The sequence below is a fragment of the Eleginops maclovinus genome, chromosome 4 (genome assembly GCF_036324505.1).
Source record: "Eleginops maclovinus isolate JMC-PN-2008 ecotype Puerto Natales chromosome 4, JC_Emac_rtc_rv5, whole genome shotgun sequence".
Lineage (NCBI taxonomy): Eukaryota > Metazoa > Chordata > Actinopteri > Perciformes > Eleginopidae > Eleginops > Eleginops maclovinus.
In genome coordinates, this window is record NC_086352.1 from 21182989 (window position 1) to 21205802 (window position 22814).

The window sequence follows — 22814 nt, forward strand, 5'->3', positions numbered from 1 at the left end:
GGCCCAACAATGATTGGGGTAGAGCTTGTAGCATTGCATGTTATTTATTGTTTGAATTCAATTATTGAAAGTGAAAGACCTTGTAGTATGTGTTGCTACCATAAGGCATTGGTAGTTGATATGTTAAGTCGTGACAAGAAATGGCTTTTCATAATAGTGACCTAGTGAAGCCAACATGTATATATTTCAGAGCGATCATTCATTCTATTATGCCTGTTTTTTTTGTAGGTATACTATCATACATCACAACACTGTGGGTACAGTCTCTATACTCCCTTTGCTGCAGGGTTGTTAAACTCATACCATAGTGTCGATAGCTCAATAATGCCACAGCCAGGAGACAAACTGCATATGGTTTAATAGAGTGCTAGCATGATTGCCATCCTGATCAATAGCCAGTCACTTAAATAAAAGGAGTCCGGGCTTTTATCAAACACCCAACTCCTCCACCTCGTGTCCCCTCCTCTTGCTTTATTCACACAGCCCAGCTTGACAGGCAGCCAGTAGGAGAATAGTAATGCCACCGACATTAATGGATCCAAATAAATACACACTCACTACACAAAGTAACTGTGTAGCACTTGGAAAAAAGACAGTGGCACAATAAAGACAGGCAGTCACTTACTGAGCCATACTGAAAGACTGTTATTAAGTCAGGGTACAAGTGACCATAGGACTCTCTTTTACCTGCCACTGTAGGAAACTTGTGTAAATAATGTACGATTTGGTAATTGTGCAATTTAGCATCCCTACAGTTTCAGAGTGCATTCCCTTATGCACTGCCCTCATAAATATGTATAGATGTACACATGCATTTGTTATAATATTACTCATGATCTAAAAACAAGTGGAAAACTATGAATACAGCCAAAAATCAAGTGCAACAACACAAGACAAAGTAAGCCTGCTATGCTTCTAACCGGCTCCATTGCCTGCCTTAGCTAAGTAGTGGCAGCAGCTAAAGTTACATAGAAGCAGGTATTGGTTAGGGTTACTTTAGCTTTCTGTCCCTTAGGATACACAATCACTGTCAAAACCAGAAGGCATTTTCTCTAAAATATGATACCAATTCACCAAAATAAACCAAATGGCTTATAGTGTATAACCCTTAGCATTGACACAGGCACCACTCCCCCAATTACAAGACAGCGTAGCGTCATAATTATGTTTAGGCTGTTATTAAAAAGTAAAACAGATACATACTGTTTTCTTTAACCAAGGAATAAGCTGGTCTCCTTAATCAAACTATTAACAAGCAAATTGAAATATGGAAAAACGAAAACTCCAATACAAATAGGTATTTAACAGTCAACCATATTCTCAGTATCCCGTATCCTCAATGGTCAAGTAAAGTTGCATAATAAGCAGTCCAAATCTGTCTTATGCTCCATGTTTGCTATCAAATATGTATTTCCCCCGCCCGCCCACTATGACCTTGATCTTTTACTGGAGAGAATATTCTGTTCTTATTCCTCCAGACCGCAATGAAATTTCATGTTGTTGGCAGCTTACCAGACATATATTAAAGACAACATTTATCTGAACGTTCTCACGTAAAAAGACAATAGAAGCTAACAACACTAGTGTGTGCCACTCAACAGGCTTATAGAAAATCAAAAGAAGAGGAGAGTGTTGAAGAGGAAGATGAATACCAAATGGCTGTTCACAGCTCTTTTTTTTTTTTTTAGAAAACCAACTCCTCCACAAAATTAACTTTGATTTGATGTAATGAAACTGTCAGTTGCTCCTGGCAACCACTGATTCACAAATGAGTATATTCTTAATGGGCATCCACTTTGACAAATTATGGGCAGGGAGAATGAGGAAAAAAAGGGAAGTACAAAAGCACTGACACATAATACATGTTCAATAAAGAACAAGTAAGGTTCCCAGGTTAGTGTTCAGCGGACATGGACGCCTAATGTGAATATGGTCAGAAGTCTGACACGCCTTCCCCTTTTTACTATCAAGCAGCACTCCTATTAAAAAGACACATTTTACTAGCATAGTAGAATGTAAACATACTTACACTCTAAAAACCGAGTCGTCGCTACCCAGGACCCAAACTCTTTTCAAATAACTGATTATAAACAGCCTTTTAAAAGAGTTTTTTTAGATATGAATTTAACGCAACTACTTACTTAAATGTTGGCAAATAATTAAAAGACCATTTTCTTAAGGCAGTAGAGTCTACAGCCATGTAAGCTGTTCTGTGAAGCTATACTGGCACAATTGTTTTGCTTTAAACTTAATAATAACGCCAGCATCTTAACGCACTCATAATGACACTGATGTTAACAACATGCTTAAGTTCACACTGTTCCCAATCATAGTTTGGCCTGTTGGCATGTAAACAAAGCTTATTAGCCATTAACAAAAAGTACAATTGAGGATGATGGAAAGTCAATAGTATTGCAGGTGTGTGAAGTCATTAACCAAATGAATTACGGTAGTTATGAATCAAAACGTATCCAGAGGGGACCATGAGCAGTCATTACTTCAGAAAAATCATCATTTGAAGATTATATTTGTTGGTCTAATCTATCAAGAAGAAGTTGAAATATTGGACTGGAAAGGTAAAACTTTTCCATGGTGGAGCATGAGAAAATGTCAAAGGACACCAAAAGTCATATTTTTTTTCAATATGAACACCCAATGTCATTGGCAGCTTGCCCTGAGGAAAAGTCAGGGCAACAGAGTCATTCAAGTTCAACACATTGAGACCATGAATGTCTACAGAAAATGTCATGACAATCCATGTGAGTGTTTGAGTTATTTCAGTGTGGTCTGCAGTGGGAGACTGTCTGATCGACAAACCCATGGACATTTCCATGCCAAGTGCAATACTAGCAAAGCTAAAAGGAATGGCAGGTGGTTTCGTTGATATAGCTATGCAGATACACAGAGGAGCTTTGTAGAGGCAAAGAGTACATCTCATTTAAAACCTGAGCCTTTACTGCTGCCAGCAGCGGAAAACAATGATGAGTCAATAACGGGTCAATACAACAAGTGGGCCTGTTTAAGAGAGGATCACTCTTAAACTACACAAAGAGAATAAAACAGTAAATTGCATCCAAACACCCCTGTTAAACCAGAAATGATTGCAGACAACACAAAAGGACCATTCTGTCTCCTTAATTCACTCAACCAACTAGCAATATTAGACTGATCACAGACAGAAGTAGTCAGTGTGGACAGAACAGAGTACGTTAATATTAAACAGTTAATATAAGCACAGGCGTTGTTTGTTTAAAATCTGAATCATTAATCTAAAATATATCCATCATTTACAACATTGAAAGCAATAACTTTCTAGGGAAAATAAAGAACTGATAAATAATGATACTGACAGTGAAAAGTCTAAAACTACAAAAAGAAGAAGAGTCATGTGATCTTTGCCTTATGACAAAGCATTCGTTTTCACTGTAATGTAGAGCTGAGGAAACGAAAGAGAGAGAGAACCAGCTCTCTGAGGAAATTGCCCTCCACTCTCCTTCATCACTACAGGTCTGCTTCCCCCCTCCTCCTCTCCTGGATGTCCGCCATTAGACACGCTCAATTGGATTCCTGTCAGATGTGCGGCCTCGCCCTGGGTCTCCTTCCTACGGGTGACTGAGCATGCTGTACGTGTGTGTGTGTGTACATGGATGTGTGTCCGTATTTGTGAGTGAAAAAGCTAAGCAGCTCACCCTATAAAAATTACACACACACACACACACACACACAGACACACACACACTTCAGTGTTCAGCGGTCTATAGACAGCACACACCTATTAGCATGGGCCTTGGCACAGCAGGGTAAATGCTGACACAGATTTGACCGAGAGGTCACGGAGCGGAGATTTATTGTATGCCTATGCTCATTGACCTAGCCTTGGCTTCTCCCAAGATATGTCTATGTGAAGTGACCAATTGAACGAATTGCTGACCAAACGCAGTGAAATAAATAGCTACCTTTGGAGTTTTGACCATATAATGCTAGTCTTTATAACACTTGGATTGTTCGCCCTTCACTGGCACATTCATTACATGTTATGTTTGGGCGGAACATAAACACTACAGCAGAACTCAAGCCTAAACTGTAGAGCTGAAATAAAAAAAGATTAGAGCAGCAGAATGAGTAGACATTGTGCCAATCGCATATCAACTAAATTATTCTTATTAGTATCAAATGGCATTGAACAAATGCATGAAACATATTGAGTATGGTATCATTCACTCTGGGTCTGATTAATCTCAGAACACAGCCAGTGATTAACTGGGCTGAGGCTATTAAAGTCAGGAAAATAATCACACTACAGAGAAGTCATGGGATGAATAGAATAGGGGGAAAAAGTATGAAACAAAGGAACAGCTTGGCTGAAGGGAAAGCATCGGGAAACCTTTGTTGTGTGATTGCCTGTGTTTCTTGGAGCCTGTGAATATAGTGTTGATACTATAGTTACGTTAGCCTAAGGTTAGATTCCACATAAAGTATATCAGTATATGTGGCAACTAAGAGGTAGTATGTGAATTTGATCATAAGAGAATGGGAGAGGGACGAAATGATGAAACATGTCCAGCCTTTTGTGTCCATAGAAATAGACAACTTAAATGATATCCTAATATCTTCGGAAACAAAACACATAATTCTCATTTGTCAAACTCAAGATACGAGTTTTTACTCTGTACGTTTATTGTCAAGCGTCACAGCTGTATTTTTGAGTAAAGTCACTCATGTAAAAGCTAGACACGGTTAATGTGGTTTTCCCTTTGTTAGCAATTGGCTTTATCATGGGACATTATTCTATTCCAGTGGCACACGTCTTGAAAGCCTAAAAAAAAGAAAGACTGATAATTATTTTAATGGTTAGGCATCTGCTCTGAAAGGTGGCTCTTGTCAGACCCACTGTAGAGAAAAAATGTTGTACAGTATGCATAAAATGTCTGCATTAGGCACACAACAACCACTCTAGCTGAACAAATCTAATGTACAGTTGAGTCTATAGTTTTGCAAATGTTAAAGCATAACTAGTGAAAAAAGGCAAAGAGGCATGAAATCCATTTGTGTGTGTGAGGTAAATGTTAAGTGGGGGGCAGGGCAGGAACTTTAGTAGGCTAATTAGCTACTATTATCTGTAGCAACCAGTGGCCTGTGCCACTAATCCGGCTGATTAAACACAGTGGGTCTCCACAGCTCCGCGGCTCAGAGTAGCCAGACTGATAAGGCCACAGAGCTCAGGGATGACATAAATGTCTGAGTGAGACTGGACTACAGAGGACTGGCACTGTTCTGCTTCGTTTTATACCACAGGGGTCTGATGTGAGAATCACAGAAAAAAGTGGAGGTCTGTTCTTGATGCAGCCAATAAATAAAAATAGTAAAATGTATTATGGTTAAAGGTTTGATTAATCTCTGCTGATACATAGGAACTAAACCAGTATGATTCAAAGTATTTATTAATCACGTTGTTAAATGGTGTTTTGCACCACCAGTCCACATGAATTGCCACTCCAAGATCTTTTCTTTTAAAAAGTGTAGTTGCTTTTATTTGCCAGATTTTTTCTTTAAGTAGATTGCTTTAAAAGCCAACACATTAACACATTACCGTAAACATCAACAGCAACACATGATTGATGCTGCAGCAAACACATTCTTTCTGTATTCATGTACTGCCAATCCCACTGGAATCAACTCAACAACGATAACACAGCTGAATGAAATCAAATGGGAATATGAACAGTAATATGTTAATATTCCCTGCCACACATCATGTTAAGGAAACTTTGTTTTAAGCTTTTACTATGGGTCAATCTGTGGCGCAGTATACTCACAGTGAACATGGCACGGAAGTTGCTGAGATCAGTGAACAGCTCCTCCACAGACGTCTTCTTGGGATCAACAGCAAAGTAGTCCAGCATGTTGTGATACAGCGTCTCCATATTGCTGTGCATTATCACCAGCTTGTCATACTGCTCCCTGGCCACCTTGCTGAAGTTGTGAATGTTGCGGTCAAGGTCACATCTATCACAATAATTGTTAAATCACTGTTCGAGAAAATATATTACTCCCCAATTTGACTGCATTACATATATACAAATCTGGTTTGGAATCATTTTTGTGGGACGATTAAATGTATTCTGATTCTGATTTTTGATTCATTTTGCATATTTTAAAATGTCTGGGTAACTCTCTTTGCATTCGATGAAAAAAAGAGTGTCCATAACCAGCAGTCCTGCTAATAACCGCAACAACCTTGTGTTGTGGCAGATAAGAAGCAAAAGTGTCTCGGTGTGTGTGGTTTTGCAATTACGTGGGCAGTCTCTTTGGCTCCTATTGAGCACCTTTATTACAGCTCAATTGATAGACCTATTTGACGTCTGGCCTCGGTTGAATCTGGCTGGGGAGGGAACTACCTATTCACAGCTGGGTAAATGCAGTTCAATAGGCAGTGCTCCCAGATTGACTTGTCAGTAATATCGTTCCAAGCCAGGGGCTTGGGGAAAGAAGCATGAGGAAAGCCTGAGCAGGTGATGGAAAGCAAGAGAGGAAGAAAAGAAGAAATAGCCAAGAGCCACAGTTGATAAGTATCATGGGGTGCAAAATGTCTCTCCTCCCTCCTGTTCCCGCTCTCGACGTTTTCCCTATTCCAGAGAAATCAGTGGTCAACTTCAGCTCATTCTCAAGAATTTCTGTTCAATCTTGCTTTGTTACTGAACCTTCAGTGTCACCCCGCCCACGCAGCCATCATATTTCCACCTCCCTTTCTTCTTCATTTGATCATTCTCCTTCAGTTTCTCTTATGCTCCAATATGCCACCTTTAAGATCTTTGCTCACATTCCCAAATGTTACACAAGACAAAGTAGCTGTATACTCGAGTGGAGCTTGAAGTGATAATGGAATTCTCAATGTCACCAATTTGACAGTGCCAGCTTATCATGAGTTGCTGTGGACTGGTTGCTGGTTGGAGTAATGAGTGTTGCCAACATAATTAATCAGCTGCAGGTGAAGCCACTGTGTGTAAAAAGAGACTTTTTAGGATAAGCAGTGTGGAACTGAAAGAACATAACAGGAAATGTCTGTCCCTCTGATATGGTACTTACAGCGAAACGAATAAGAATCTTCAATTTGACGGAGTTATGTTCCGTTATGGTCAGAATATGTTAATGTTAGATTATGGACAGTTTGTCAAACTTCACTTAATAGCACGTTCATAGAAACTTGGCTTGCCAATATGGATTTTAAAACATCATTTTTGGAAGGTAATACCAATATATGGAAAACGAGGGAAAAGTTTGATTGCAACTATTTAACAGTGCACAATAGTCATATAACTGTGTTATGTCTTATCAGTACAAACTTTTTACAATGCTGAGATCTTAATTTTCAAGGTAGCACATACAGTTTGTGACCATTAATCAAGCTTCCTAACTGCAATGGCTGTGTTGCTTCTGCAAACAAAAGCCAATTATAGAATTTGGTTTAATCAGGCGATTCGATTTTGAAAAACTTCTGGACAGTGCAGTTTGACGTTTGCAAATGGATGGCCTTGGGGCGAATACAACATCTAAGCAGAACGACATCCTGATCAAATAGTTTATGGTGACACAGTTAAGCACTGATGAGTGTGTGTGAATGTGTCAAGGTGACTCTTGGTGTTTTCATTTGGCTTCAAGGGAAATTTCTGATTAATTTACAAATGTGATGGAGTTTTTAATCAGTAGTGCTACAATAAGACATTCTGTGCAAGGCACCTGGAAGTAGAAAAGAAAATAAGTGAAAGAGAGCTGTCAAATCCATTCTCAGTGAACATTTCTGTGTTGCACTCAAGTTCTCTGCTAACTACTGCAGCACAAGCCATCAGTGCCCCAGCCCCAAGGCTATCGATCAAAACTACATGAAGGAGATACAGGGTGTATTATTGAACACACACTTACACACCAGGTATAAGACAGGCCTGTCAACCTGATACATCTCAAAGGACAGTAAATAATTAACACTGCTGCCAAACAAATATGGACAGCAGTCAACAAAGAAACCTAAGAGAAAATGGTGTATTTATGTGTTTGTTAAATAGGGAATTTATTTAACAATCATTGACTGACGATTGAATAAAATGTATTGAATGTCTCTTGTTTGATCTCTAGGAAAATACAACAATGACAGATGTAGTGAAAGAGTAAGATTGACAGTTCTCTCAGTGTAGTACCTTTCAAGAGAGCCAATAGGGGTACTGGAATTGGACTATAGAATGGGATGCCGCTCATGACATTCTATATTTCCACATTACCTCTGCTTATTTAAAAAACATATCTTTACTGTTTATATTATTGAGATATTTACAATGTGTTGTGGGTAGTACTTCTGAAAACACAGTTGCTAAAAGGTTGGATTTTTAGGTAGAGTGGTGGAGTCACAGCTTATCCACTTATCCACTTTTCATTACAAAATTGCTTACAAAGGTTGCAGTTGAGGTAGGGAGGCCAGGTTCAAGATAAGGGGAACACAACACATTTCATTATGTAGAAGGGAAAGGATTATGTGTTTAACTGAATGATTAGCCGAAGACTTTAGAGTTCTTAACCTGCACGTCAAGTGGTACGTTTTTTTGTTTAATTTATAACAGTTAACTTATGAATAATGCCCCGAACTAGTGTGTGAAAGCATGCGTGTGAAAAGGATATAGCCATTTTAGTGAAGAACATGTCGTTGGGGTCATCAGGGGATGAGAAAGTCTCCAGGTCTCTTTCCAGCTGCAGCAGCTGCCTCTCCATCTGCCTGAGGCTCTTTTCCAGATTCTCTGCAGACACTGACACACAAACACATTCATAACAGCACACACAAACACACCCACATGTCAGGGAAAAGTGGACAAAGAAACAGAGAGACAACAACTCAATTACACGTACAATCAAGAGCATTATTATTTTGAGGCTCTGAACGAATAGGAGAAAAACAACAGAGAAAAAAGAACAGGGAAAGAGCGAGAGGCGCCAGTTCAATTGCAAAGCATGGTTATTGTGGGTTCACACAGTGCCAGGAACACCATGGGAATAAACAATATCTGAGGAAAAAATAAACATCAAGTGACGGTATGTTCAGTATCTGTTTGTTATTCTTTTTTTCCTCCAATATGTTCATGTATATTTATTTGTAGGCAATTAAATAAATACAATAACACTACGCCCCTACTGACATACATACTGCAGTCAATGCAAATACCTGCCATGTTTGCTTACATATTTTTGAAGTAGGAAGACGGCTGTTAAATTAGAAGTATTTCTCTGTCCTTCATCCTTTGTCTTTTGAATTATTAACAGGTGCCTGGATCATGCAGGTGGGAGAGCAAGGGAACACTGAGCCTAACTTTCTGTTAAGTTGGTCATGGCTGACACTTTAAGCTAGTCACTGAATATAGCATATGGCTTAAATTACCCTGATTAGACCCTGTTTAACAAAAAGGCATAAGCTGCTTATTTTTAAGTAGTTTCAAATGTCCCTTGATCCTAATACATGCTTTACGGAAAAAAAAAGAAAGAAAAAAAACTTCACTGAAGCTAAGCTCCTGACTGAATTTATAGCATGAAACCCATTTACTGATGGGAACATACTGTCTTGAGCACACACCCACTTGGTTGTTATGACATCTTTACTACAACAAAAATGGAGTAAAATATCTGCAGTAGCTGTAGTTTCTATTAAAAAAGTTTAGTGTATAGTGAGAGTACCGTCTTTTCAACGAAGCTGAAGGTGAGCTTGTGAACGTACGTGCAAACCCACACAAGTCATCCAGCTGCCTGAGAGGAAGAGGCTGGTGGCACTTTTCATTAAGCTGTCACTCATCATTGAGAAAGAAGACCTAACACACAGCAATACCAACTTCTTCATACAGTAAAACATTTACTACAGTCCATCTACTGCGTCTCTTCCTGACAAATGGTTATCACTTCAGCTCCCTCTACTCACTGCACATTTGACTTTGTCCCCAAAGTCCTATTTTTATTCTTTCTGCTCTCCTTCTCTGTCTCTGAGCACTGGCATTAATAGTTAACAGTCAGGTGAAGGCACAGTAAAATGCCATAGCACACCACTCCTTAAAAAAGACCTCTCCCAGAGGACATGGCGACCAATGATGTCTCAACCAGAGCAGTATTCAGAAAGCAACTGCACTGCCAGGCCTGGCTGTTGGATTGAGTTTTAGTTTGGTAAGAAGTTACCCTACCAATCTGGGAGGTGAAATTAAAACAGTATCTTTAAGTAGGGGTCGATAGGAATAACATGTCAGATGGAGAATTGATTTGTCTTCAAGGAACACTATGCATACTGCCAGATGTAGAATAATGTTGATTTGATTCAAAAATTAAATCTAGATAAAAAAACTCGATCTATAACTTACATCTTTTTTTAACCATTATATTTTTACCTGTGGCGCTATCACTTAAAAATGGACAAATAAATAGTGTCTATAGTTGTAATACAAACTAGATCAAAGTTAAAGCAGCGGATTTTTTACTGACTGAAATCTAGGCGAAAAAAGGAAATTGCTTTCAATTCACAAAAAATAATTAGCTGACTGATAAAATACAGAAAATAAAATAACCATGCTATTATTTATTTGTATTTCATTTCTTTAATACTTTTTATGTATTGATTGATTTCATTAACAGATGCACTTTGCTCGGGAAAACAAACTCATCCTTGAGTATTTAATTTATCAGGTTCAACCAGATGTTACATTCTTTATAATAATGTAATTTTTTTCTTCACAGGGATTGTTTTTTTCCTCAACAGTCGAGCACTCGATAGGTGAATTTATTAATAGAGCTCTTATGTGACTATATGAGAAACTACACTGAGCTGCCATTATGGCCAGGTATGTCTCTTGTTCAAGAGTTAACTTATGTCAAAAGACATCCTGGTTGAATAAAGGTTATTAAAAAAAAATACGGTCTTCATAAAACCATGTCAGCAACTACTTAATTGTGATTCATACTTTTTATAATAATGTACTGCATGACATTTACTGTAAGGACAAGAGAACCAAATGGAATGCGGTCTCAATCCCCTTTTGGCCCGAGCTTTATGGTTATTACCTCTTGAGAGAACTTTTTTGGATTCTGTCAACAATCTTTAAAACTATAAATCTTAGATTAGATCATTATTCTGTTCCTTATATCTGACCAATGCCCAATAGGATTAGTATGATAGATTAAATTGTCAAAACAAGTATTCTAGCAAACAATCAGAAACTGACCTTTCACCTTTTCCATCATTTCCATTGAAATCTCTGACTGTTTATCTTGAAAGTATTCAGCATAACCAACGGTTGAAATCTGCTGAAGAGACACGAGCAGCGTGCAGAAGTGGAAGGAGGCCAAGCCTGCCGCCGATGTTAATAGAAATGATTAAAGCCCAGTGATGCACTGACTGAGAAAAGAGTCGGCGGGGAAGGGGAAGAGAGGCAAAACATAGAGGGATCTCCCCTTTTCTGCATTTTGAAAGCTTTCGTTGAGGCTCCCCCAGGTGGATGGGCACATGACTGAGAAAAGACATGCAGGTTACATAAATTGAGGCATATGCTTCACGAGAAAAACTGTCGGGGACTCATCAGGAATGTGAGTATAGCAGCTGGAATATTTTGTTAAACACAAAGAAATGTAATTTAAAACAGATGACGCTGATGCTCTTTACAAACACACATCTGTCACATACAACTTAGGAATTGGGGTATAATTGCTCTGTGGTATGGTGACAAGCAGGGATGGCGTTTCCCTGGTTGTCTATGTTCTCTGTAGCCACCTTAGTTCTGCTTTCTCCTTCTGTGTTAGAGGATGAGTGATTTTTATGAGCAAAGGAGCTGGAATGCCCCTGTGGTTCAGAGGGGTTGCAGACAGATATAGGATGTTTTGGAAGAATCATAATTGGATTATTTGTGGAGGTCAAATCCCTCATTGACATCCTTTTATTACTCTGCCAACCTGCTGTGCTATAAATGGGACTGAGGGGAGCACACGACCATGCAAACTCACTCATAAACAGCACCGCTACAAGCAAAGCTCCACTATAGATCATCTTATGATGTATGGAAATGAAGAGACTGAAAAAAACCCGAAGATCTGCCTCCTGAGGCCAGAGCCTGACAGACAAGTGTGACTAGACTGATGGTGCCAGAGGCTGGGAACTGGAGACTTGTAATTGAAGAAATCCTGGCTCTAACTGTCAGCGAGCTGACCACCTAACACATAGTAAGAGCATGTGTCAGTGAATTGCAAATTGTAGTGTGGACTTTTTCTGGTGTGGCTGTGAGGTAGTGTGGTTGTCTTTCAACCAGAAGTGTGTGGGTTCAATCCCAGCCCGAGCAGTCAACATGTCGATGTATCCTTGGGCAAGATATTTAACCCCGATTTGCTCCCGATGGCATGGCCAACGGTGTATGAATGTGTGTGAAAGGTAGTTCCCTAGAGCAAAAGTGTACTGCTCTGTATGAATGGAGTGAATGACAAGTAGTATGTAAAGCGCTTTGAGGGGTTGAAAAGACTGGATAAATCGCTATATAAGTACAAGTCCATTTGCTATATACTTTTAACCTGAGGCTGGACACTCAAACTACGAGAAGAAAACCAACACTTTAACCACATACAGTGGGGCAAAAAAGTATTTAGTCAGCCACCAATTGTGCAAGTTCTCCCATTTAAAAAGATGAGAGAGGCCTGTAATTTTCATCATAGGTAAACCTCAACTATGAGAGACAAAATGAGAAAAAAAATCCAGAAAATCACATTGTAGGATTTTTAAAGAATTTATTTTCAAATTATTGTGGAAAATAAGTATTTGGTCAATAACAAAAGTTCATCTCAATACTTTGTTATATACCCTTTGTTGGCAATGACAGAGGTCAAACGTTTTCTGTAAGTCTTCACAAGGTTTCCACACACTGTTGCTGGTATTTTGGCCCATTCCTCCATGCAGATATCCTCTAAAGCAGTGATGTTTTGGGGCTGTCGCTGGGCAACACGGACTTTCAACTCCCTCCAAAGATTTTCTATGGGGTTGAGATCTGGACACTGGCTAGGCCACTCCAGGACCTTGAAATGCTTCTTACGAAGCCACTCCTTCGTTGCCCTGGCGGTGTGTTTGGGATCATCGTCATGCTGAAAGACCCAGCCACGCTTCATCTTCAGTGCCCTTGCTGATGGAAGGAGGTTTTCACTCAAAATGTCACGATACATGGCCCCATTCATTCTTTCCTTTACACGGATCAGTCGTCCTGGTCCCTTTGCAGAAAAACAGCCCCAAAGCATGATGTTTCCACCCCCATGCTTCACAGTAGGTATGGTGTTCTTTGGATGCAACTCTGCATTCTTTCTCCTCCAAACACGACGAGTTGAGTTTTTACCAAAAAGTTCTATTTTGGTTTCATCTGACCATATGACATTCTCCCAATCCTCTTCTGGATCATCCAAATGCCCTCTAGCAAACTTCAGACGGGCCTGGACATGTACTGGCTTAAGCAGGGGGACACGTCTGGAACTGCAGGATTTAAGTCCCTGGCGGCGTAGTGTGTTACTGATGGTAGCCTCTGTTACTTTGGTCCCAGCTCTCTGCAGGTCATTCACTAGGTCCCCCCGTGTGGTTCTGGGATTTTTGCTCACCGTTCTTGTGATCATTTTGACCCCACGGGGTGAGATCTTGCGTGGAGCCCCAGATGGAGGGAGATTAGCAGTGGTCTTGTATGTCTTCCATTTTCTAATAATTGCTCCCACAGTTGATTTCTTCACACCAAGCTGCTTACCTATTGCAGATTCAGTTTTCCCAGCCTGGTGCAGGTCTACAATTTTGTCTCTGGTCTCCTTTGACAGCTCTTTGGTCTTGGCCATAGTGGAGTTTGGAGTATGACTGTTTGAGGTTGTGGACAGGTGTCTTTCATACTGATAACGACTTCAAAAAGGTGCCATTAATACAGGTAACGAGTGGAGGACAGAGGAGCCTCTTAAAGAAGAAGTTACAGGTCTGTGAGAGCCAGAAATCTTGCTTGTTTGTAGGTGACCAAATACTTATTTTACCGAGGAATTTACAATTAATTCATTAAAAATCAGACAATGTGATTTCCTGGATTTTTTTTTCTCATTTTGTCTCTCATAGTTGAGGTATACCTATGATAAAAATGACAGGCCTCTCTCATCTTTTTAAATGGGAGAACTTGCACAATTGGTGGCTGACTAAATACTTTTTTGCCCCACTGTATAAGAGAAACATTTCAATACGGCTGAACCCCCACATTATTTGTTAATGACTCCTTGGGGCCACAGGCCTTGAACAGAAACTCAACCAAAACACATTTTCCTCCTTTGCAATATAAAATGTATGCAGACAAGTCTATTTAGAAAAACACATAGCTTTCCAATACAGCAGTGTGTCTGCTACTTGAAGGCTGTGTTTGAACATGTGAGAGCTGAAGTAGCCTGTTAAAGCTCCGTTAATGTCTCTGTGTTTTTCTTATTTGAACATCAAGCTCAGAATCAAGTACAATGCAACAAACCACACTTATTGCCCAAACCTGACTGCTGTGTATTGTGCGGGTGTTTGGGATGAAGGACAAATTAAATAGGTGGAAGGGGAAAGAGAGCATAACTCGTCTAACACAAACCAGACAGGGATAGAGAGAGAGAGAGAGAGAGAGAGAGTCAGAGAAAGACACAGAGAGTTAGTAACAGACATAAAAAGACACAGACAGACAGTCACTACACACAAGCATTGCTTCTCATCGTCAAGAGAAATAATGATTGTAATGCTGAAAAGAAGAGAGACGGGCTGAAATTGGAAGACAGACACAAAAGGAACCCTGAACTAAGCTCCAGTTTTGTTTCCATGAGAGACGCAGGGGTTGGTGATGGGGGAAACGAAAGCTGTGCACATACAGTCAAAAGACAGCGGCTTTTGCAACAGCAGCGCAAATCATTACTGCTGCCTCTATCAAACCTTGTTTTCATGCTCAAGTAAGCTCTTTGGTTAGCATCTACAGATGTAACACATCCTTTTAGTCTGTCTCTAGGCCTCCCGAATGGCTGTCAGACCTGATGAAAAGTAAGCCACACATGGTTTGCAAAGACGAAATGGGATTTGTGCGTCTGAATACTAGATGTGAAGAGATGAGACACCTAGTGTATGCATCTAATAATGGCAAAGGCACACAGAGACAGGGATAGAGAGAGGGCAAAGCATATACGGATATGAAAATATACTAAGTGTGAGGCCATCATGTAAGGATGTGGAAAAAGCTTGATGGCAGATCCAGGGTTTGTGCTCTCCATTGATCTCGCTCTTTTACTTATGAGTCTTGGCAATGGGCTTGTGGACACAGTTGGGAAAAATGAAACTCAACAGGAGCATTATTATCTGCAGATTATAAGAGCACCAACAAAACCCGGAGGGGTCCTTAAGAGGAAGAGTCCAAACAATAGTCACACATTTCATCCTCAGTCTGTTTTTCTTCTCCTCACTCTGTCCTTCAATCCCTCCTGCTGGGAATTGAGCAGTGGGTAAAATCATCTTTGCAGCAACAGGAAGCATGCTGTGACAGTGCACACACTGCTGCTCACTGCTTCCTCCTGAGAGTTGCCCATGGCAATATGAACAAAGAATATAACAGAGTCTGCTCTGACCACCCGGTCTGTCCCTGCCTGTGTTTGACCTTTTCCATACTCCATGTTCCCAACATTGACCCCACTCAGAGCCATGCAGGAGCGTCTGTGTGTGCCTGTTTGTGTGCATGCCCTCTCGTCTAATTCAAATGAAAGCAACACAAAAGCATAAACTACATAAAAAACTCTTGAATCCATTGTTATTCATCTTAGCAGTATTCAAGACCTGAAGTATTCTCTTGAAAAAAATAAAGTTATATCTCTTGTCATGGTGCAACAGAAAAAGATTAATGCTGGTATCAAACGGCAGAGCAGAAGCGCAGAGTGTAGCATAGATCAAACATTGAACTGGTAAGATACACTGCATGTTTACAGAATCAACAAGCATCTAAAACATGAATAATCTCAAGAGAGTAACACAAGTAGAAAAGTAGGAGGAAACCTCAAAGTAATACAAAAAGGAGAATGCTCCATTTCTGTCTAGGTAAGAACATCGACTAGAGGCCATCCTGCTTTTCATTAAGCTCTCTTAACCACATCCTCTAATGCCTCAATCTATTACTATTACAGTCACAAAAGCAAGTAACATCTAATACAAATAGTTTATGTGTTATAACTTAATAGAAATGATTGTTTACACTAACTGAATATCTGCTTTTTGTGATGGATTTAATCATTGTGTTTATGATAGTGAACCCAGTCTTTGCTGTAAGGTTGCTCTGGATGGGCTCAGGTAAAAATACTTCACTTTGTCTTTGGATCTCAGGGGTTAAACTTAACGAGTTGAAATGACGCAACGATATCACGTGATAAGGTTCATGATAGCAGTAGTTTATAAGGCTGGACATCCCACACAGCTCATTATTTTTTCATTAGGCTCACCTTTCCCATCATGTACCATTACAATTTCCAGTATCATCACTATTGTTTATGTGAGGCCAATTCGCCTAATGGTCAACATAAAACAAGAGGCCAAAGCATCCTTTCAAAACATCTAAAATATTCAGTTTTAATAGCTTGTTTAGTTGCCTTAACAACACGTTGAACAGAAGATAACACAACAAGTCGTTCCTCATTTAACTCAAAGCTATAGGGAATGGATTTGTTAAGTTTCAGACGGAGAGAAGGGTCTTGTTTATATGCCTTTTGTTTGCTCAAAGAATAGTCCAACTATTCTATTTGTAATTGTATTTTCTAAGACCAGTTGGTAAAATGCAGGGGATGTTGACAGGAAGGAGATAGAACTCCCTGTGAATTTAATTTGACACCAGCAGGCCAGGAAACCAAAATAACAGCAATAATCACAGTGTGTGGTGACAGCAGGTGGGAGAGGCGATGTTAAAATGATCAAGAAGTGTGGTTGTTAGTTGATAATTAGAGTAGGGATATTAGGGATATAAAATAATTCATAATAACACCTCATACCAAGTGTTCATTGTGTAGGTTTGTACATATGTGTAATAATGCATACCTCTGCTTGATCGGTCTACATGGTCCAGGTCTTCAACAAACGAGATCACATCTGGAAAGTCCTCCTCACATACTTGCGCCAGGAAATGGAGTAATGTGGTTGTCTGGTCCGCTGACTTAGTGTCCTTTAGCTGTATTAATACAAAAAATGGACAAAAATATAAAATGAAACACATAAACCTGTACCACATGTATTTAATTTCACTTTCTTCTGTATCAATACTCTAAAACTGCTTAGTCTGGGGACAAGCTGATTGCATTCTCTTTTTTTTTTTGCAGTTGTACCTTAGACCTCCCTTGTTATTTAAAATGTCTCAGGCTAACGGCGGGGGTGCGTCGTCTCGACAGCTGCTGGCAGTCTGCCAGAGTGGCAGTGTTACACTGTAGGGAACTAGAGGCTGTAGCCTGAAGACGGCATGTTGTTGTTGGTATTAAAGAGTAAGGACCCCACAAGGATCTAACTGGACTGAAGTGACATTTGCAAGTACATTTATATTTTGCTAATGTTCTGCAGCGGAGCAGATCTAGCCTGCAATCTTTCATTAGCAGTTCACCCCCCGTGAATGTTTGTTTGGTCACTTGTTCAACATACTATGGTGCAAAAACAGACGCGTTTATGTTGCAGGCTAGATAAGGAGGCTTTAGCAGGAAACCTGTGGGTTGTTGTTTAGTGTCTGTGGCACTGTAGCATAGCAGGCTGCTGTATGGCTCACTGTATCTTTCTGCTCTGCTTATAGAAAAATGACCGCTTTATGCAAGATTTGATTGGCTATATGGAAATAATGTCTCTATGTATGTATATCAATACCGGAGTAGTATTATTTATCATCATTAAACCCAACAAATAATGAAAATACATTTATTTTACATTTGGTTTCTGTTTTGTTTTTTTCAAAGTAGAATTCCGGACGTAAGTAAGTAATTTAATAAAACATATTTATGCTATAAGTTAGCATCTAGTGCATTGATCAACAGATCAGGGGAACTGAGAAACACCAGTTCAAGCCCCACCTTGACCGCCATTTATTTGATGCCTGCTCTGTGCCTCTGTCGTTCCACCAAAAAGCAACCATTTTTCAATTTCTCTGATAATTTTCCATCATCTGTTTTGCAGTCTAATTCTAAGATGTCTCTCAATATCCCAGCCAAACATCCCTCCTGTGGAGTGTGTTGCTGTGTATCACTCTAGGTGATCTATTGGCAGACAGCAGCATACTCAGCCCTGCTGGGTTTAATCATGTTTGTATTATCTCTTTTAATCAAACATTCTCATCTCTCTTTTCATTTCTGTTCTCGCATTTAAAAAAAACTTCAAGTGCTGGCTCACAAAAGGTCCCTCTGAATTTAGATGGATGGTAATCATAGTTGACAATGTAAACATTTTGCTTTTTCCAGATGGGCTGGGTGCAATTTTCCTGTGCTGTGGAGTGTGCCGTGGAATTAAGTTGTCAAACTCAGGGGCAGGCACAAAGGTGATGTCTTCCTCTGCATATCCTGTCTCTGACATTGACGCACATCATAGTCCCACAACATACCAGCATGACGATAAGCAAATAGACACACTGGAGCAGCAGCTTAACAGTGTGGAAATACAAAACATATTCCTTCATAGACTGTTATTAATTGACTAAATAAGTGTCACGCTAATGAAACTAATCCATCATGTGTATGAATGCAAGTTTGTGTACGTACATGCACGGGTGTTTATGAGCATTAGCACCCTAGTCTAACAGGGCAGAGAGGTGGCAGTGATGAATGGCTGCAGTGGTTGTTACTGTGGAAACGGCAATGAGTGTGCCAACAACTTTAATGCAACCACTGGAGAAGTCTCCAGTTTAAGGATTACACTGTACCCCCCCGTAACTGTCATACAGGAACATGTACTGTTCCGTCCTCTTGCCACCAAAAATATAAAAGGTACATTGATTTGCAATTTTCTCTTCCACCCGAAGCACCGTTTATCCTGCAGGGTGTGAGAACTTGCAAAGGGATACAGGGCATAGCCTCAGTTATCTTTTCAGAGCAGAATAAGAATCAAGTGCTCCCTGGGTTTGGCTGCTTTGATAGATTTGAGCAGATTATGAAAAAACAAAACGTGTGCTTGATAGTGGGGGATGATAGAGTTCAATCAAACAAAAAGAGGTTAAAACAAAGTCTGTAATAACGCTAAACGCTAATAAAGCTATTGTAGATAAGTATGCCATGCTGATGGGGTCAACCAAGCTAACACTTTTATAGCCTACGTGAGGGTAACCCTCTTAAAACATGCAGTCACACACACACACACACACACACACACACACACACACACACACACACACACAAACTGTCTCTTGACTAATTGCATATTTTTAAATTTTGTTGGTCTCCAGAATGTAAGGCGTAACACAAACAATTGTGATTCAATATTAATATTGTGACATTTCAACATGGGGTTTTTCATTACATGTAAAGATAAGCTGCAATAAAGAGAATTAGAAGAATCTATTTGGTCTGCTTAACAACTTTGGATTTAATGTGGTCATTGTAGAACTGAACATTGGTGTAAAGAAAGTCTCTGCATTGAGCTTTTATTTCCATGAACATGCATCACTCCTGTTGAACCACTACCAATGGAGGGATTAAGGACTATATAGTGTAGGTCATCTGTTGTTGTTGTTGTTGTTGTTGTTAAGGCCAGCAATTCAACCCTCACCTTGCAGAGGGAACTGAGGTCGAAGCCATAAGACTGGGCGTTGCGAGAGCCTGCATTCATGTAATTTCCCAGCAGCAGAACCAGCTCCAGCAAGCGGCCGAAGGAGCGGCTCTTCTTGACCTCGTCACAAGCAGCGTTCACTGCCAGGATATCTGGACGAATGTTGTTAACCTGTTCCTCAAACTGTAGCCGGAAGAGGATGTTGTTGAGACGAGGACGCAGCCGATTCACACCGCTCATCTGGGAGAGGACAAGTGAGATACAAAGAAGTATGAAGGAAAACAGAATAATATGAAAATGATAGAAAAGAGAATAAAGTAAAACTAAAGGTAACAATGTTTAAAAAGAGGTAACTAAGTCAGAGACAAAGTTAAAATAACTACAATAACACTTTTGGCACACACTTTACATTAGGCCTATCTAATTTAAAAGACATTTATGCAACCGACATACTGAAAAGTGTTGCTAGGCAGTAGTAATAGATGCTGGCACTGATTTGATTTGGGACCCGGGTCTGGTAAGTTAATTGTGGAGTTAGTGTCCATATAGGGCAGGCAGCAGAGGGGGTGGAATATACAATAGGCTGCCTTGGATTACCACTCTCACACAATTAGAGAAAATTGGAAAATATTGCGTTGGGCCCAGGGCCTGGCCACAACCATGAGTGTGTATGTGTGTGGGGGGGTGGGGGTGGGGGCGCAGGTTCCAATTGTCTGTTTCACACAACAGCTGGCTGTGCGGTTTGATGTCCTCCATCAAGGGTTTAATTATAGCTACTGTAATGTTATCAAATGACTATTTCAGTCGGTGAGTGAGTGAGCGAATGAGTGAGTGAGCGAGCGAGCGTCGTGCGTGTGTGCGTGCATGTGACTTTGAGCGCGTGTTTGTGTGTGCGTGCATGTTTGGCTGTGAGAAAAAGAAAAGAAAGACATATAGAATAATACGACAAAATTAAGAATTACCAAGGTGCACAAGAACCAAACATAATGCTGAAAGGGAGCCCAGAGATGGGATACATTATGTGATAAGGATATTGAAGTAGGAAGAACGTAATCAAAAGGAGAAGAAAGAAAGCAAAAAATGGCCTTCAGAGTGAATGTGTGCAGCTGCTTGTTAAAGGCTAGGGAGGCGATTCGAAAAAAACTGAGCTCCTGAAGGGTCGTTATAAGCACCCTCAAACATAATGTATAAACAGCGCAGAGTCGTTTGTACAACGGCGTGGACAAAAATAGCATTAAATAGACTCTGGAACTGTTATCAGATTTGACGATACTGTTTTAAGTGATGCCCCAAGGATCCTGGTCTGAGCAGCCTAACGGTTCATTAACTATACATTTCTCTCAAGTGATCAAGACTTTAAAAACCATGAACCATATAGTGTAAAAGGAAAATAATGTTTGGCAGCTTGAAATAAATCCTACATGAGAAACCTTCATTCAAAGATTTGCCTGTCATAGGGACTATTAGTGCAGAGTCAGCGGGATGCTCACGCTGGAACACACTCTAGATTTTAGTCATCAACCACAAGTAATGCACAGCAATGACAGCTACTATACTGTATGACAATGACTATGCTTAAATATTCTAAACTTACTTTAAGGAAATGCATGTCATTAATTACTCTGTTGTAAGACCGAAGGCTTTGTTTGCTTTTTCCTGACTTTTTTCCTTCTTGTGAGAAAAAAAAGCATTAAACTTATTCATATACTACAGCAGCCGCACACTATATCTATATTAACCTACAGGCCAAGGCAATGAGAGAATTGTAAAAATGCAATAAGATGTTTTCCTACTAAATGTTACTAAACGCAAGGTCAAATTCAAATCAAGTATGAGAGTGGCAGACTCGGAACCAGAAGAGATAAAATGCATGTGTTTGCACAATGGTAAATTAAAAATTCCCTTTGAACGGGGCCTTTCTGATAGGTGAAAGCACACAGGCCTCCTTGGGCCCACGCGGGCACAGTAGCGATACCACATTATATAAACAGGCTCCTCTTTGTTCTATGTCTCCCTGATGAACACTAAACAACAGCTGAGCATGCTCTATTTTTCACCTCCCCCCTCCCAATCAACCTCTCAGTCACTGCATTTTCAGTCAGTGATAAGATTCTCTTTCATGCGTGTATGTTAAACAGGTGGGTGCTCTGGTGCAGAAGCAGATGAAGATTATTTCATGTTTTGTCATTAACTTAGTTGCTAGGCAGAAACACAAAATGCACAAAAAGTGCTACGCTTCTCATGAATAATTTAAAATAAACCTCCTTTGAAAAGACTTTAAGAAAACGATGCAGACATAATTAGGCAGCAGTGCTTCTCTTTAATGTGCATAAATTAACGCCGCAGTCTACAGGTGTCTTGTCGTTCCTCTTAGAGATTTTAAAAAGCTTGGGATTAGGATATTCATATTTAAGTGCTCAGTTTGTGTGTGTGTGTTTCCAGGAAATCAAGAGAAAGGAAGAGATAAGAGGCAAATGCAAGACAATTTACATGAATATAACATTTGCATAGTTATAAAGCAGCTGCATAAAATGATGTTACTTCCTTTTGCACACAGTTTAATACCAAAGATCCTGCATGAACAAAAACCCAACAACATAACACAGAAAATATGTTTAGTATTTAGATATATGGCCTATGTTTACATGCGGTGAGAGCTAAGCAGCTGGTGGGGAAGCTACACTGTTGTGTGTATGCAAAAACTCGAAATCTTGCCAAGTATATTTCTAGTCAGAATATGTCTTTACACTTGATATAAGACATAACTTAAGGAGAAACAATGCAGTGAGATACAGGGTCTTGTTTACTTTCTAAGTAAAACAGTCTCAGAGGAATCAAGTTGTTTTAAGTTGCTTGGTATCTGTGAAAGATGGATCATCTTGTTTCAAGAAATAAATCTTACTTAATTTAAGAAAACTCATTTTTTATTGGAAAATCATCAACTAAGATCAGCAAACAGAACACTTTTGAGCATTTCTGGCTCATTTTGTAACACTACATTTCCGGATTCTGTTCAAATATAGTC

The 22814-nt window shown here is 39.8% G+C and overlaps 1 protein-coding gene across 3 annotated transcripts in view; it reads right to left on the bottom strand.

Moving 5' to 3' along the window:
• The window catches only part of LOC134863359 (protein diaphanous homolog 3-like), a 151234-nt gene that overhangs the window by 53068 nt on the left and 75352 nt on the right, over window positions 1–22814 (bottom strand). For all 3 annotated transcript variants that reach the window (XM_063881843.1, XM_063881844.1, XM_063881842.1), the window contains 4 exons: window positions 19790–20029; window positions 17096–17225; window positions 8667–8792; window positions 5817–5980 (listed from right to left, as the gene is read on the bottom strand). In XM_063881843.1, the coding sequence (XP_063737913.1) occupies window positions 5817–5980; window positions 8667–8792; window positions 17096–17225; window positions 19790–20029 (660 nt within the window). The remainder of the gene's footprint in view (window positions 1–5816; window positions 5981–8666; window positions 8793–17095; window positions 17226–19789; window positions 20030–22814) is intronic.